Consider the following 15,876-nt stretch of genomic DNA (forward strand, 5'->3'; position numbering starts at 1 on the left):
ATTAGTAGAAAATGCAACTGCCATCTATCAGTTTTCAAAAAGTGTAAGAACTAAGCACAAAAATAGCCAAAACAAATTGTACAATGTTGGCAGTAGAAGCAACTTTACTGAGTTACTTCCCCTTGGACAGTTGAATTATTGTTCATTGGTATGTCTAGTGCAACTCTGCATTGATTTTCCTTTTATTTATCATTTGAAGCAACTAAGTAAAACATAAAACATTCGTATTCTAACAGTCAATAATAACCTCCATATTTTTTTTTTTTCCAGAATTTATTTCACCATGTAGCTACTGTCGCCTTACACACAGTCCCTCTGGTTTACATTCATGAACCTTTTCTTATCCACATCAAATATCTTTCAAATGGGATTTGCCAAGTTCACCAAAGTGTCTTGAACTGTCACTGAGATGTTTTGTTAGATACCAACTATACTTTAGTTGTGTTGATTCCAGATTCCGTAAACATATTTTTTGCGAGGATTCCTTTGACTTACACAGTCTGGCATTGTATTGTCATTTTATACAGTATAGGCAGATAGTTAATGGCGTCTCATGCATGCTCACAATACCAAATGCACTGGTACAATGTATATCATTTATTTCATGGTATAACATGGTACTCTATTGAAAAAGGAGAAACATACAGATATACAGTATAAATCTAAGCCTACATACAGTTTGTGGCAGCACAGAACATTTCACATTCCATTATGGGACCAAGGCCATACAACAACTTGAAGTGTTTGATGGCTGTTTTTTTTTTTCCTTTGGCTTTTTTTTATTGTTTTTTCTTTTTTTTTTTAATCTTTTATTATTATTATTATTGTAGGCTCACGTGGCATAGAGTAATCTCTAAAATGAGCAGTTGGCAGCTGTTGTCATCGAGATTGCTAAAATGATCTTCTGGAAGTCGCTCCAAGTTAAGAGATGCTGCATGCATAATAAAAAAGTTTCTAGCGTAGCGTTTATAAAGTCACAATTTCACTTTGTATTTTGATAAATTTAGAACTCGTACAATAACTCATTCTTAAATCTCAACACACAACCCAAAAGCAGTAGTTTAAATCGAAGAAGACTTTCTGCCTGGAAGATCATTTTTTTCTACATGGACAGCAAAATTGCTTAGCTTTGTTTTTCCAGAATGAAGACTGAAATGTCTTTGGACTAATTAATTCTAGGAATTTCACAAAAGGAATTTGTGCCATAAAACATTCAATAATCTTCTTTTTCTATGTGTTCATACAGTAAGTATCAAATTTAAGAAGTAGCCGGATCTCATACAAAGTCAACTGACATTTTTCCGATTCCCAAATAAATGAGACTCTATTGGAATGCAACTGGTAACTTGGGAAGCAGAGCTTTTGTGTGACTCCTAGAGGTCTAAAAATGTTCTTAAAAGTTTTGTCTTGTCAAATTGATGCAAAAAATTAAAAACTCCTTTTGAATTGTCAAAACACTCACTTTTGACTAATTACTTCATTGGTATGTGTTCTTCCTATACCCCCTCTACACAGTAGAAAATGCAACTCTTATACAGTCATTTAGGGCCCAGAAATCAAGTTGCATTCCTGCTGTGACAATCCAAGTTCTATACATTCAGTTGTTTGTCATATTCCAGACTGTACATGTTACAATTATTTTTTTCTTTGTGCCCAAACTCACTGTTCTCAAGTATTTTTGTGTTTTTTTTTTCCCTCCATTAACACGTATTCTCGTACATGCACAAAGCGAATGTATGAACAGGAATGCTGTGAACGTGCACAACCATGTTGTAACTGATTGCTTTGCGACCCTCTGTGGAATCTTACACAGTTGGTCAGAAAGAATCAAGACAGGGGAGCCATTTTTAGCCACAAAACTATTACAAGTTGACATTTTGTCCAGAGCTCAGCAAGCAGTGCAGAAAACAAATGGCATACAGAAACGTTTCAAACTTGACATTTTTGTGTCTATTTTTCTCATCCAACACATGCAAAACTAGTTCCTGCCCTCATTTTTACTAATCACTTGCAATGTCAGAAGGGGTGGGTTACATTCTAATGGAGAAATGATGACCATGGCTCATTATCCTCTCCCTGAAGAATGGATCTGATACATTCAATGCTAGTATGTGCTTAAAATTACCCGACAGACTGGTTATCACGGGCGATCTTCATGTTCTGTGAAATCCATTGGCGTCACTTAGCAACAGAAATGCAAAGCTCGCTTTTCAGTACATACAGTAACTGGAGTGGAACTTCAGCATGGTCGGCTGATACATTGGCATGCCACACCTTCTGGTAAAGATGTGTGCAATCTTTTTTTGCAGTTTCCTAATTTTACAGTAATAACTTTACAAAAACACATCCTTTAACTAGAGTACATTTACAGAGTGTGCAAATCCGGTCGTTTCGGCTCTGCCATTTCTTACAGACCATGTGTTGATATGTACTTGCAAAGTCGATGTCTTGTACCAGCTTGGTATAAGTAGATGGTAATGAAATGGTTTGTTTACAGGTCCTAAAAAGTAAAAGAATAGGACAGAATAGAGGTTTCAAAAAGTGAATAGACTTGAATACTTTGTTCTACATGTAGAGTTTGGTAAGAATGTTTGGGACTTTCAGTGGGTCTGTGAGCTATGGTCCAATTAAATCATAATTCCACAATAAACACTCAAATATGAGCCCCGTGTTATGAATAACTGCGTCTTTCATTCCAAGTCAATCTGCCGAGATCACAGGAAGATCACAGGAATTGTGTGCTTTCAGAGCGTTCAGCTGGGCTGGTGGAACTAAAGAGGCGTGGCTTAATACAGAAACGGCAGCATTCATTTAAGTGTGTTACGATTTTCATGGAGACTGTTCTAATGAGTGCAAAGGCACACCTTACTCCATATATTGTCTGTATTAAATTCTGCACAGTGTTCGTACATAACGCAAACACTATGAAATCTTGTCGTTCCTCTGCTCCGTATGCACTAAGACAGGAAACTGGCCAAAGATGCTTGTACAGTGTTAAAATTAGTGGTAACAAGAAGTGTAGTAAAAAGAAAAAAAAAACAACTAAGAACTCCACAGATGTACTCAAATGTACTCATTTTAAAGGCTGCATTTTTTTTTCCAAGTTTTACTGTGAAATGTTGATATGACAAAATCTGCATTTATTTTGAAGTGTTTTTAAAGATGTTTACAGAGCTTTCAGTATTTGTGAAGGATGCTCTAAGTTAAGAATGTATTCATAGTGCTCAGACATGCTCCAAAATGGATAAGATGCTTGACTTGTGACATTAATCCCCATCTCTCCCCATGAAATAATCAGACTATTGGGAGTCAGTGACAATCACAAAATTATTATTTTCATTTTTGGGTTGAACACATAGTGTATGTATAGACATATATACACACCTATGTACAAAAAAGTTAAGTAATTCCACCCTACTGTCACAATAAAAGAACCGTTCTTCAACAACGTAGGTTAGGAAATCAAATAAATACCTGAAGACAAGGAGTACAAAAATATCATAATATTTTATGGGTTAAACAGTAACTATTTTGCCCAATAGGGCCATTGGCAGTTGTTTCAAATAGAAAATAAAAAGCGCTTTGCGAAGAAGTATTGAAAATCTGAGTGCAATTTTGTCATGCAGTCACAAAGTTTTGCTGTGAAATTGGAAAAAACGGCAGTTTTATTCATAAATTGTGCTTATTTCCTTTTTTTTTTGTCCCCAACAAACTCAAAAATTGAGAACCTGAGTCAAAAATCATCCTGAAGAAAGGATTAAAATTATTTTGCTTACCAGATCAACGTATAATAAATTGTAGACAAGAATATTATAAACACTATAAATACACGTTATTCTGTTTCTGTAAGAGTTTTGCCAGTTCAACAATGCCTAAGTACATTAAAAATGCATAGCAATCCACTTTTAATGGATTTATTGTAGATATTGCCTGCACCCGATCGACTTTTAGTTAAAAAATCTTGACTTAACTGCTTCTGCATTGATTTTTAAAATAATGTTGTTGTTTTTTTAAAGTTGCTGGCTTTGTATTTTGCTATTTACACGTTATCAATAAGGGTGAAGATTGGGGAAAAAACTGTCACAAATCCAAATTACAGTACATACTTTCAAAAATAAAAAGACCTCAGTGCTCGGGATTCAAAGACTCCAAATATATATATATATATATATATATATATATATATAAGTATATAAAAAAACTATTTCAATGAGAACTTGGTCCAAAACATAGTAGTCTTTGTTAGATCAGTTTTCTCTTTTATCTTGCTGTGTTGCAGTCTTTGACTCGACAGATTCCATCACGTATAAAAGCAAGAGAGAAAAAACGAAATGAACGAATGAAATGAAAGTCAAAGTCAAACAACGACAAACACCAAAAAACAGATCTGATCAGACATAGTAGAGCCAGTAGATGAGGTTGAACAGCGAGAAAACGGACGGGAAGATGATGCGAGACCAGCGGTCAATGGCGTTCACGTCCGTCAGGTCGGGGATTTTAATTTTGAGCTGGGAGGACCGCCTCCGTAGTCGGCTCCGCTTCATCTGGGCAGAGCGGTCCAGAGAGTGGCGGCTGGTGGAGCGTGGCCCCACCCCACCGCTCTGCTTGCGGTATTGGATGTTTGACGACGCCGTGCTGTCCAACTGTACCATGGACTGAGAGTTTCTAATGTCTGCCACGCTGGTGGTGATCTCACCTCCTGCAACTTCGTTGTGGATCTCTAAGGTTGTCAGCAGGATGTTTCCATGACCATGCGGTTCCGCCTGAATGGATTAAGAAGAAACAAAATGTTAGGATAATGGATGGAAATACCTAAACTTTTAGAGTGTTATTGATTTGTTAACCTGGTGTAGTCCAACAAACACTTGAAAAGGCTCAGCATGCTGAGAATGATGACTCAGCTCTTGCTTTAGGCATACAAGATTTGGTTTGCCTTTAAACGTCACCCAGTTATCCTATACTTCAGTGGTAAACTCCACTAAATACCTCAGTGAACACAGTCATAGATCTATTCCAGATCCACAAAGCACTTATAGACCAGATAAGCATACGCCCATAACCCCTTCAACAATTCCACGAGAGTAAAGACCTGGCCCACTGCTCCATGGCCACATTGTTGTTTCCATTAAGACACATCTAATGTCTCAAGTCACACTTGGGTCAGTCGCAAAAAACAATACAAACTTGACTAGGATTCATGCTCTGAAGAAGTGAGACTGGGATCGAATATTGAGTTTCACAAAAAGTTGTTCTTGATTTCAGTGCTTATTCTTCAATGCCACACCAGCTGTTCTAGTGTGAATTTCAACAGATCAGAATTAGCCACACCCACAGTCAATAGCTGAGAAAGCTATTTGTCTCAAGCTTGCATCGTACACCGAGTCAGATCCGGGTTGGATCACATTCACACCATAAGCAACTACTCTTGAGTTTATGTGGAATCAAAACCGTCTTGGATTGATGTGATTGCTTCTTCTACATTTACAGAAAAAAAATGTAGCAAGGGGTAAATTGAACCAGAGTTTATCTTAAACAGACTAAACACCTTAGCTGTGTAAACATCATAGCATGGTGAAGACTCCAGCAACACTATTTGGTCCACTTTATTAGTAAACCAACACATTTCAGCTTTTGGCCATCATCAGGGACATTGGGACCACAAGCACAAATGCATTGATCTACTATTAAAGGTATTTCTTAGCACTTCAGGTGTTGCTGGAGTCTTCACCTTATTAGATCTTTGATCCTCTCCATGCACCTCAGGAGTCGGTGAAATTCTGTCAGAATTTTTTTAGAAAACACCCTGAGATACCAGCTACGTTACTCAGATATTTTTCAAATGAATGTGTCATTCTCTGTCTGTTTCCTCACTGCCTCTAAGATTAAAAAAAGCTAAATTCTGTAATACCAAAACCGCACAAGCAGGCTGTGATAACATTGAAATTAACAACCTTAAAAACTCAAACAACTAAGACACTGAACTAAAGCAGTTCATCTGAAGCAATTGCTGCTTGTGTTTTTAGCACAAGCAGCAATTAGTTTCACCGTTCCTCTCAGGCATCAACTTTTTGAGATAGTTCTTAAAGTTTAAATGAAAGAGTCAGGCTAAAAGCAAGACAGATGTGGAAATAAAATATATACAGTAAATAATTCCACTCTGGTGATTGTAGCTACATTGTGCATGCACAAAATAGGCCACATCATGGTTATAAACTCCAGGCATTTCTGCTTGACACAAGAAAAAGTTAAAATGTCCATGTTAGAGTGGACAGGATGTTACCAATATGTAGAAAAGAGAGCAAAAATGATTCAGTGGTGGCCTCATTTACCAGAGTCTTAATGATACTCGCTGCGGATAACAAAATCAGTTTTGCTTTGGAGCTTGTTGCGCAGGTATGCTATGCTATTTATAGAAAACTTAAGGGAATGACAAATTACTCTTACTTGGTTTGTTAGCTTACAAAACTACCCAAGTTAACATAAACTCCTGTGATGCTCCAAAAGCAATTACCGTTTTATATCGCTCTCAATTTGCCTAAAGCCATTAGAAAATTGGCGTGAATGTTTCTATGAGAATTTCTGAATATCAAGGTAAAAACGGAGAATTCAAATTTTCATCATATTATTAAATAAGTCTATAAATGGCCAAACTGTCATCTGGTGCTAAAGTAACAGTGTTTCCTGTCAAAACAAGAAACTGGGATCAATGAGGCCATAAGAACAATGTAATGGTATCAGTCCCTATGTATAGAGTCACATCAATTAAAAAAAAAATAAAAAATTTAATATTCAGTCCCCCTCCTTAACAGGTTTACATGCATATATTTTATACTTTTGAAAGTACGTGACCTAATGGAATATACACATCAAATGTAACCTTTTTTTTATTCATTCTACATATTAACATATTAACAAGAATTTATATTCAAAGAAAAAATTTAGGACACTTGTACTAAGCAATTTTAACTTGGAATGCATATGGAGGCAACCTGATTTAGTCCTCCTCAGAAATATTTTGGAAAGTTATATTTTATATTGTAAAATATATTTTATTCAGTTTATTTGCATTATTTTAATATTTTCAGTGTTGCTGCCAGAGAGTACCGCAATTGCTTCCCATGGATGTTTATTCACGTCAAACCATTACCATTTAAGTTAAAACCACATCTGTTCTGTCTCTATTGGATTTTACTGTATTGGTTTTCAGTCAAACATTTATTTAATAATTAAGCAGTAACTTCACAATTAAACATTTTCCTGGCAGTTTAAGCAGATAATAATGGGGCTATTGTTACATCTTTGTCACATTTGCATTTCCCCAATTTTCCTGCAGCGTGCACTCCCATCTCTTTCTGCAAAAAGCAAAACTCTAAGATGTATCATCAACTAAATGCTTAGATGATAACCAAGAGCAGAGATTTCAAGGAAAGCAACATTTTCATTTTGCCCTCTTTCATTGCAAATACAGCAAAAAAAAAAAAAAAAAAAATAGTCCCGTTTCTGAATAAGGTCTGTGGTACACTTTACTGCCACCTTGTGGTAGTGCTGCAGATACATTTTGGTCAAGTTAAATGTCAATTAAATAAACACTTTTAATTTGTTTACTTCATGGGCTTTCTTAAAAACTAAAAATTACTTTTCATTCCTTTTGATAATATTGATAAAAATATACGTTTCTAGTCAGGACAATTTTTATGTTACCATTAAGAAACAAACGTTGTCTGTTACCAGCGCACTTCTAATAACTGCAAGGTATCCATCTTGTAGGCTAACATCAGTAATTTCTTGATTCCTGTAATTCCAGCCTATAAATACATTCAAAACACACACAAAAAAATACAACACGATACATCATAATCCATGCCTATGATGGGCGTTCCACAAAACAGATCAACAGAAATGAAAAATGCAAATTCAGGTCTTCATGCAAATGTAGCAACTGGTGAAGTCCCACATTTCCATTAAAGTAAAAAGAAAAGAAAAAGTGTTTTAGTAGTTTAAACCCAACCCCACTCTGGACCAGTTTGCTAACGTGCTTCGCAATTTATGTAACAACTACGTAACTATTATTGAAATAGAAAAGTTATAAGCTATAGGCTCTCTTTGGCATTATTGTAGTTTATTTCATTAGACAGTGTTTTACATTTTTCATTAAAAGCTATTAGGTGTGAGTTTTTTTATTATTATTTGTAGTCCAAACTTTTGCTTTGATATAAAACAATAAAATTTTGTTTATTTCACTTAAAGTTGACATCCTCAATCAAGCCCATACCTAATATTGACAGATGATTGCATTCATTAAAAAGAATACCTCTGCTAAATATGGTTTATTTCTTCATCAAAAGGTCCATGTATATACTATGCAATCAGAGAGCTTGAAGCTAAATAAAAATTTTTAGGGGAGCATTTTAAAAGTTTAAACAGATTTATTTCTTATATATTTTACCCATATTATATAGTAAATGTTACCCAAAAATGACCAAAAAGAAAGTTTGTTTGTTAAATTCGGTTCTTAAGTAACACAAATGCAAAGATCAACCAAGTCTAAAAACTTCCTTCATGTTTATACCTCCAAAGCAACATCTTCTAAAGTACTTTCTTGAGGAAAAACAAACTCCTGTACGAGATAATAGTACGAAAATTAATCTGGGACTGTCACCACCCCATAAGGATGCTATGGGGTCTTGCTGTGTCTCTTATTGTGCATATAGATCATTACCAAGAAGATCATCAGTAATTTCAAGTGCAAAGAATTGCTTGATGAGGGACCTCTGCAGTGACTACCTACTGGAAGTCAGACTGATTCACCATATCCTTACATGCGTTGTGATAGAAATGACTTTCACTGATGAGTTCAATGAGAAAGCCTATACAAACAGCATGCATTAACGGCTTCGGACACACCAGTTCCCACAATGTAAGCATGAGCATCACTTCAGTGAATGTCATGGAGATGTCTGTTCTTGCTTGTTTTCTTCACATGGATATAGAGATATTTTGCACAGAGGCAAAAGACGGATATTAACCACATCCATGTTGGCTGATGGGCGATGGCGGAGTTGACTTGAGGATATTGAAGAGCCTCATTTGAAGAAAATCAAGAATAACTCACCGAGCGTGAGTGGCGAAGACCTTTAACCTGATTGGACCGTTTTAGGGATGCGGTCCTACTACCTGCCTCCTGAGGAGATGAAAATATTCAGCCACATCTGGGGACAAATGCCTGGAAATTGACTTTGCATGTGCCTTTCTGGGTTTTTTTAATGAACACCAAGGATTCTCAGCAATAATGAAATGCAGTTTAAATAATCAGTATGTTCGCTTTTGCTGCTGATTGCTATATTTATGCATCTCTTTTCAATGTCGATTATGGAAATTTCGAGGAACTTAAATGTCACTACCAAAATGATCCCCAGTGAGCAGTTTCTAGTGCGTAAATGCATAACTTTTTTAATGTTTACCCTCTGTGCCCAGTAATGTAAAGTGTGTCACGGTTTGGACCAAACTTACCCTTGCTGCGTCGTACTTGGCCGCTCGCTCATTGTTGGCCTTCTCTGCTTTCTCCGCCAACTTCTTCTGCATCTGAGGGCCCCTCCCGAAGAAGATGTAGTTGACAAAGGCGTACTCAAGAAGGGCCAGGAAGACCATGACAAAGCAGCCCATTAGGTACATGTCGATGGCCTTGACATATGGGATCTTGGGTAGCGTCTCCCTCAGATGTGTGTTGATGGTGGTCATGGTCAGTACCGTGGTGATTCCTATGGTAAACAGGAAACAAATGTATTTTCCCCCCCAAAAAAAACAAAATAATTGACAATTAACTAAAACAACTTCAAATCTGAATATTAAATCTGTAGTAATATGGTTCCTAGACATCCTTTAAAAAAAAATCATACTTTTCCAACCTTAACCATGAATTTATGTAAGATATTTCTACCATTGGTAGCCAGAGAAAGAAGGGACGGAAATAAGGAAGGGAGGACAGATCCAGAGAAGGTACTTTACAAGGAAAGGAAAATAAAAAGATTACAAAAAGAAGGAAAAAAGAGGTAATAGACAAAGAAAGAAGAGACAAAGGATGAAGGAAAGAAAGTGTTGCAGAAAATATAAATATTTTCATTAGTCATTTTTCATTATTATCTAGATCAGACAATGACTGAAATCAGATTCCGTACCTTTCCAAACTATATAGGAAAAGTACAAACAGCAGGCAAGATAACACCACCTTTCTCTTATTTCAACTAAAAATAATTTGCTAAGTGCTTTCATCTTTGATCATAGGCCGCTTGCATACACACAATGGAGGTGGGTGCTTCACTTCGGCTTCATTGAAATTCAAAGGTCTCCCTCAAAAACATCCTACTGCCCCTCGGTCATCCAGCAGAAATAACTCATTAAAATAGTGCTGCCTTTATCTACCTCCCAGCTCCTGCTAACCTTACCCTGTCAGGCTACAAAATGGCTCTCCACGTATGAAGCACCGTCACACATGGCGAGTTTGCATGATAGGAGAAGATGCCTAAAAGTACACTTGGTCGACACAGATTGGAAAGGTCAAAATGCAGCAACAGAAGATTTGTAGAAATAATTTTTTCTTCCACTTCACAATTATAAATTACTTCGTGTTGGCCTGTCTCATAAAATCCCAATAAAATACAATGAAGTTTATGGTTTGAACAAAACAAAAAGTAAAAAACTAAACTCATCAAGTTCTGTGTCTCACACAAATATCAACACTGTTCTACCCAATGGAAGTATCTTCCCTACTGCAACCATAAGACACCACATCTCCTCTACTTCATTTACTGATATCGAACATAAATGGAGTCCATCAGCAGCGCCTCTGCCCATACAACACACACAGACATCACTTTTGGTGTTTGGGTGTCATAAAGTACAGAGAGGAGACAGAGAACAGTCAGGGGGTTGGGAGGAATGAGCAAGATAGCTAAGGTCAATGTAGCTCTTAGTGAGATTTATTGGCACATTACAAGGTTAGCAACACACACGCACACATATGTGTTAGTACGAGCGAGAGCGTACAAATGCTTATGTCTAAGGCACAATTGGACGGCGCCCTTTTTGTACTTAACAACACAGCCTTGTTCTTTATAGGTGTTCTCAATGCTGGGCCATTACTCTCCGTCCTTCGCTCCCTCCCTCTTTTCTTCTTGTTGCTGCCTCCCTCAGTCTCCAATCGGACAATTTAATCAAGGGGCCCAGAGCTGGTGGGCCGAGCTGCTTTTCCATCACACCGCTGTCCTGTCTGTGGAAGAATTACGACTGCACAGCTCTTCTTTTTCCATCTTTGGTCTGGCTTGTCCTTTTGTTCCCCTCATCGACCATTTTTCTCTTCTTCATTCCCCTCCGGATCTACCCATCACTTAGTCGTGGATGGTCTTACTCCCTCTAGTTACATGTCCCCAAATCTCCTCTTCTTCTTTAACTGCTTGAACAAAGGCACTCAGCAATCAAATTTCCTTTAATCACAGACCAGTGTACCATTAGCAGCACATCCCGACACTATATAGAGGAAGTTTCATGTTGCATAAAGCAAGTAAACTGAAAATACTGGTTACTCGGATACTTGAATTCATCACTTGCAGACAGACTAGCTGGAAAAAAACAATTCTGCTCATGCTTAATGGCAGCTGTTGTCACAAAGGGTGACACAACAAGTTATAAAGTTTGGGGTGGCCAAGTTGGTTTGAAAATCATTTTTCCCCTAATAAGTGAAATCAATGTTTGAAATCTGGTCTTTGTTTTTACTCAAGTTATCTTTGATATTAAAATTAGTTTGATCTGGAGCATCGTGTGGTGTTGTGGTAGAGTGGGCGCCCCATGTACAGAGGCTAGTCCTTGAAGTGGCCATCCTGGGTTTGGTGTCCGACCTTCAGACCATTGCTGTATGTTTTACCCCTTTTTCTCTCTGCCCATTTCCTGGCTGGTAACTGTCAATGAAGACTGCTAGTACCAAGAGAAATCTTATTTGACCTAAAACATGTAAATGTGACAAAGAAACAAAAATGGAAAGAAATGCTGAAGGAGCCAAATGCATTTCCACAACATTGTACGACTTTAATTACATTAAATGTGCCACCAACTTACACCCACACCGCCACAGTTCATATGATCCAGCGCTCGTTCGAGGGCCATCACTCTGGGAAACAGGCAGCAACCATTTAAGGGTGTGTGCAGGTAATCTGTAACTTAACAATCCTTCGGACTTGCTCAGGAAAATGAGATCCCCCTTCAAACAATTCAATTGTTTGCCTGCTGCCTGCTCAAATTGATTTCCCCTCTAATCATTACTCTGCTCTTACCAGGAGGTTGGCAGACGTGAAAGAAGAGTCCACACTGGACACACACACGCACACATTCTTTTTTACAATCAAGGTACATACTGGAAGCTCACAATAGTCCATCTAAAGACTGAGTGGAACTCCGGATCTCTCTCAGTTGTCAGGCCTATAATCGGATATTGCTAGTGTCCATTGGCTCGCAAAATCAGACACTCCAAGGCAAACGATAATGACCGGATATTGCATGCATGCTTTAACAAAGGGAAGAGAGAAGCAGATAAACAGAGCTAGGAAAGATATATAGAGAGGCAACGCATCAGGGCAATGGATAGCAGCATGCTTTTCAAAAAGCGATATGATGTGTTAAGGGCATTATTGCTCCATTATCTATCCATATTCATGTGATTGAAGATCCAAAGGAGCAATCAGTTCACATAGCTGGGTTGCACTATTTATGTCCAGAGGTCAAGGTTTATTACATGACCTCCTGCTGACCAAAAACAAGACATGACAAACCAATGTCATCAATCCAAGCATGGTTGATCACTTCATCATCTAAGGTTAAACTGCTATATGGTTTCTCACATATGACTTTAGGTGAGTCTTCTTCCCTTGCATGAAGATGAGTCACTGTTTGAGGTTTGGAGGAATCTTCAGTGTAGAAATATCAAGTTCAGATTTGAGCTGCATATATATTACAGATTTTCAACTACAGTGAATGATAACTTCCGTATTAAGCTTATAAAAAACTAATATTTGCTTGAAGAACGTCTTGAAAAGAAAGATTGAGATCTTTGGAGAGTAAATCAATATCAAAGAGGACCAAAATAATTGATCCACAGCTTCAAATGTCTTTAATGTTGAGAGTGGTGTTTCTTTTTTCTATGGATGATTTGGCAGCTCACAAAGATGTCATCCCACCTGGGGGGTTGTGAGTAGAGCCATTGTAGGAAATCATCATTTTACACTGTGGATTGCTAATGATCCTGTAGTCATTATCTGATTTGAATTCACCTCCGTTTTTCTGGAGGTGAAGTTTGTAATCTGGACTACATTTCATCACCTCCAATTGGACGTAAACCTGAACTTGATTGAAGAGCAGAAATAAGGAAGACTGTGGATGTTAGCTTCTGCAGTAGTGCTAAGACAGTTTTCACTGTGATTATCAATGTGTGCGAAGGTATATTTGGTGTTTTAACTACTAAAAAATACGGTTTAAAATCGTTCTTAGGTATTAGCACATTTGAGCTATTTGTTGCCAGTTGCAGTCTCTAACCACAGCAAATACCAGTTGTACACTGTATTTATAATCCAGTTCAAGATTTTTATAAATGTTTCTTGGTATTTGGGCCACCTGAGGCAAAGAATTATGAAAAACAAAATATGTAAACTGGTCAAATTAGTCCTGAGTTACGCTACATTGACAGGGGTGGATAGTAATTAAAATCAGTGAGCACACTATTCATGCAGGATCTGCATCTGGATATGGTCATTACTCATGTCTTGCATCATACTGAAGGGATCATGATGATTAACAGCCAACAAACATCCACCTGCAGTCTGTTTACTGCTAACATGAGCACGTTTTAGAGGTAAAAGCATCCTCTTTTGAGATGGTGGTGAGTGACTATGGTTTCTTTTAGTGACAACAGCAAACTACAGACACAAATTGTGACCTAGTTTGCTGCTGTCACTCCACAAAAAGAAGAACCAAAATAGCATTCCTTCAAAACAGAATTACAGGTTTAACCCTATAAGCGCATCACGAGGTAGGACATTTTTATTTACTCATTCATGAAAGGATACACTCAAAAGCACATCACTTTCAGGAGGGATCGACAAGACAGAACTTTGTAGTTTGAGAAAGTAAATTGACTTCTTACCAAGAGCCACCCTGGCTGCAGATGCATCATAGTTTATCCAGAAGGATACCCAGGATAGGATGGTGATCAGGATTGATGGCATGTACGTCTGCAAAATGAAGTAGCCGATGTTCCTCTTCAGCTTGAAGCTCAACGACAGTCGAGGATAGGCACCTGAAACAAGGGAGAAAAGAGAGAGAGAGAGAGAAAAATACAGCATATGAAATATTTAGTCAAGAAATAAAATGTATGAAATAGCCTGAAGATTCTCTGAGAATGAAGCTAATTCAGAAAGCATCACAAAAATGATAGGCTTACCCTGAAAACATCAAACTTTGATAGTCTGAGCAGCAAGAAGGGACCTCTTATGTTTTTGTTTCAGTTTCCATGGCAACACAGACAGCATGGGCTGAATTTATCACCATGGTAACAAGTATCCCCTTCAAAGCACCAACACACATGAGCTCTTCCTCACACAAGCCACACAAACACAAAAACACTCAATTGCAACCCTATTTCGTGATGTGTCACTATATTCATATTTCGTGGTAAATAAACGTGACCACATTTTGACTTTTCAAGGAATTATCCACAAAACCACTGAAAGAGTTTCTCACCATTGTTGTCATCCATTGAATTCAAACGTGAGCAGTGTCTATGCATGTGTGCGCATGGAATCTCGTGGCATTGTATCTCTAGATGGGCTGCATGTATGACTCGTTACTCCCACTATTCTTAGCCGTTTTTCCATTTTGGTTTCACATCACAGGAGAAGTGGGACCCATTATGGAGTCATTTCTGCTCTCTGGGTATTCAGCCAAAGCTACTTGTGGTGAGCGTGGGTCCACCAACTGCACACTTGTGTGTATGGCTGGAAAAAGAGAGAGCCACTAGGAACATATAAAAAAAAACGATCCACTCGCATCTCATTACGATTCAGCGCCTGGTGTATGCAATAAAATTACAGCGCAATAAAAATGACCTGATGTGATTTTAAAAAGAGGCCATGAATCAATTCATGTAGCTTCTTGTGTCAGAGTTCAGACTTAAGACGTGACAGAGACGGATAACGTTTGGCTTTATAAGTGAGCAGGAATCATAGAAATTAGTTGAGGCATTTAAATTGTCATGCACACACCAGAGTTTTTCAATTCAATCAAATACAAGTCTTTAAGGAGCAGGCCCAAGTCAAGTTTTGAGAGGGACGTTCAAGTAAAATCTAATGTCTTAGAGGAATATCCCCAGTTAAACCTTAAGGTTTGGTCCACCAAGTCAAGACTCAGATATTTGAGTGGCTAAGACAAATCATGGATTCAAATCTCATCCTTGAGAGGGAACTCTCAAATCTTTAAGGAGCCTAATCAAGTTAAGGCTCATATCTTTGGCCCCAAATCAAACTCCACTCTACAGTGTTTGATGAGCATGCCATGGTTACTTTCCAAGTGTTTGTCCCTAGAAGTCTTTGAGGAACACATCTATATATCAGGCCCAACTCAAAGCTACAGCTAGCATGAACAGATTGTTATGACTGGTTAACAGTCATAATTTCCCTGATCAAGCTTTCTTTAACAGGAGAATATCCACACCTCTGCCAGGGCTGAGGTCATAAAACCTGGAAGCTCCTTTCACTGGCATGTACTGTTGAGGAACATAGCATAGAAAACATGCAAACCGTGTAATAATTAAAAAAAAAATGGAATCCTGCTTTACTT

At 37.7% G+C, this 15,876-nt stretch overlaps 1 protein-coding gene across 4 annotated transcripts in view; it reads right to left on the bottom strand.

Moving 5' to 3' along the window:
• Nucleotides 1-254: 254 nt before the first annotated feature.
• Nucleotides 255-15,876, bottom strand: part of LOC102228511 (gamma-aminobutyric acid receptor subunit beta-3-like) — a 59,292-nt gene continuing 43,670 nt past the window's right edge. For 2 of the 4 annotated variants that reach the window (XM_023329618.1, XM_023329620.1), the window contains 4 exons: nucleotides 14,186-14,338; nucleotides 9,511-9,758; nucleotides 9,113-9,181; nucleotides 255-4,763 (listed from right to left, as the gene is read on the bottom strand). In XM_023329618.1, the coding sequence (XP_023185386.1) occupies nucleotides 4,392-4,763; nucleotides 9,113-9,181; nucleotides 9,511-9,758; nucleotides 14,186-14,338 (842 nt within the window). In that variant the 3' untranslated portion in view covers nucleotides 255-4,391. The remainder of the gene's footprint in view (nucleotides 4,764-9,112; nucleotides 9,182-9,510; nucleotides 9,759-14,185; nucleotides 14,339-15,876) is intronic. The other 2 variants (XM_023329619.1, XM_023329621.1) reach the window with 1 other exon arrangement.

This window comes from Xiphophorus maculatus, chromosome 24 (assembly GCF_002775205.1).
Source record: "Xiphophorus maculatus strain JP 163 A chromosome 24, X_maculatus-5.0-male, whole genome shotgun sequence".
NCBI classification, from domain to species: Eukaryota; Metazoa; Chordata; class Actinopteri; order Cyprinodontiformes; family Poeciliidae; genus Xiphophorus; species Xiphophorus maculatus.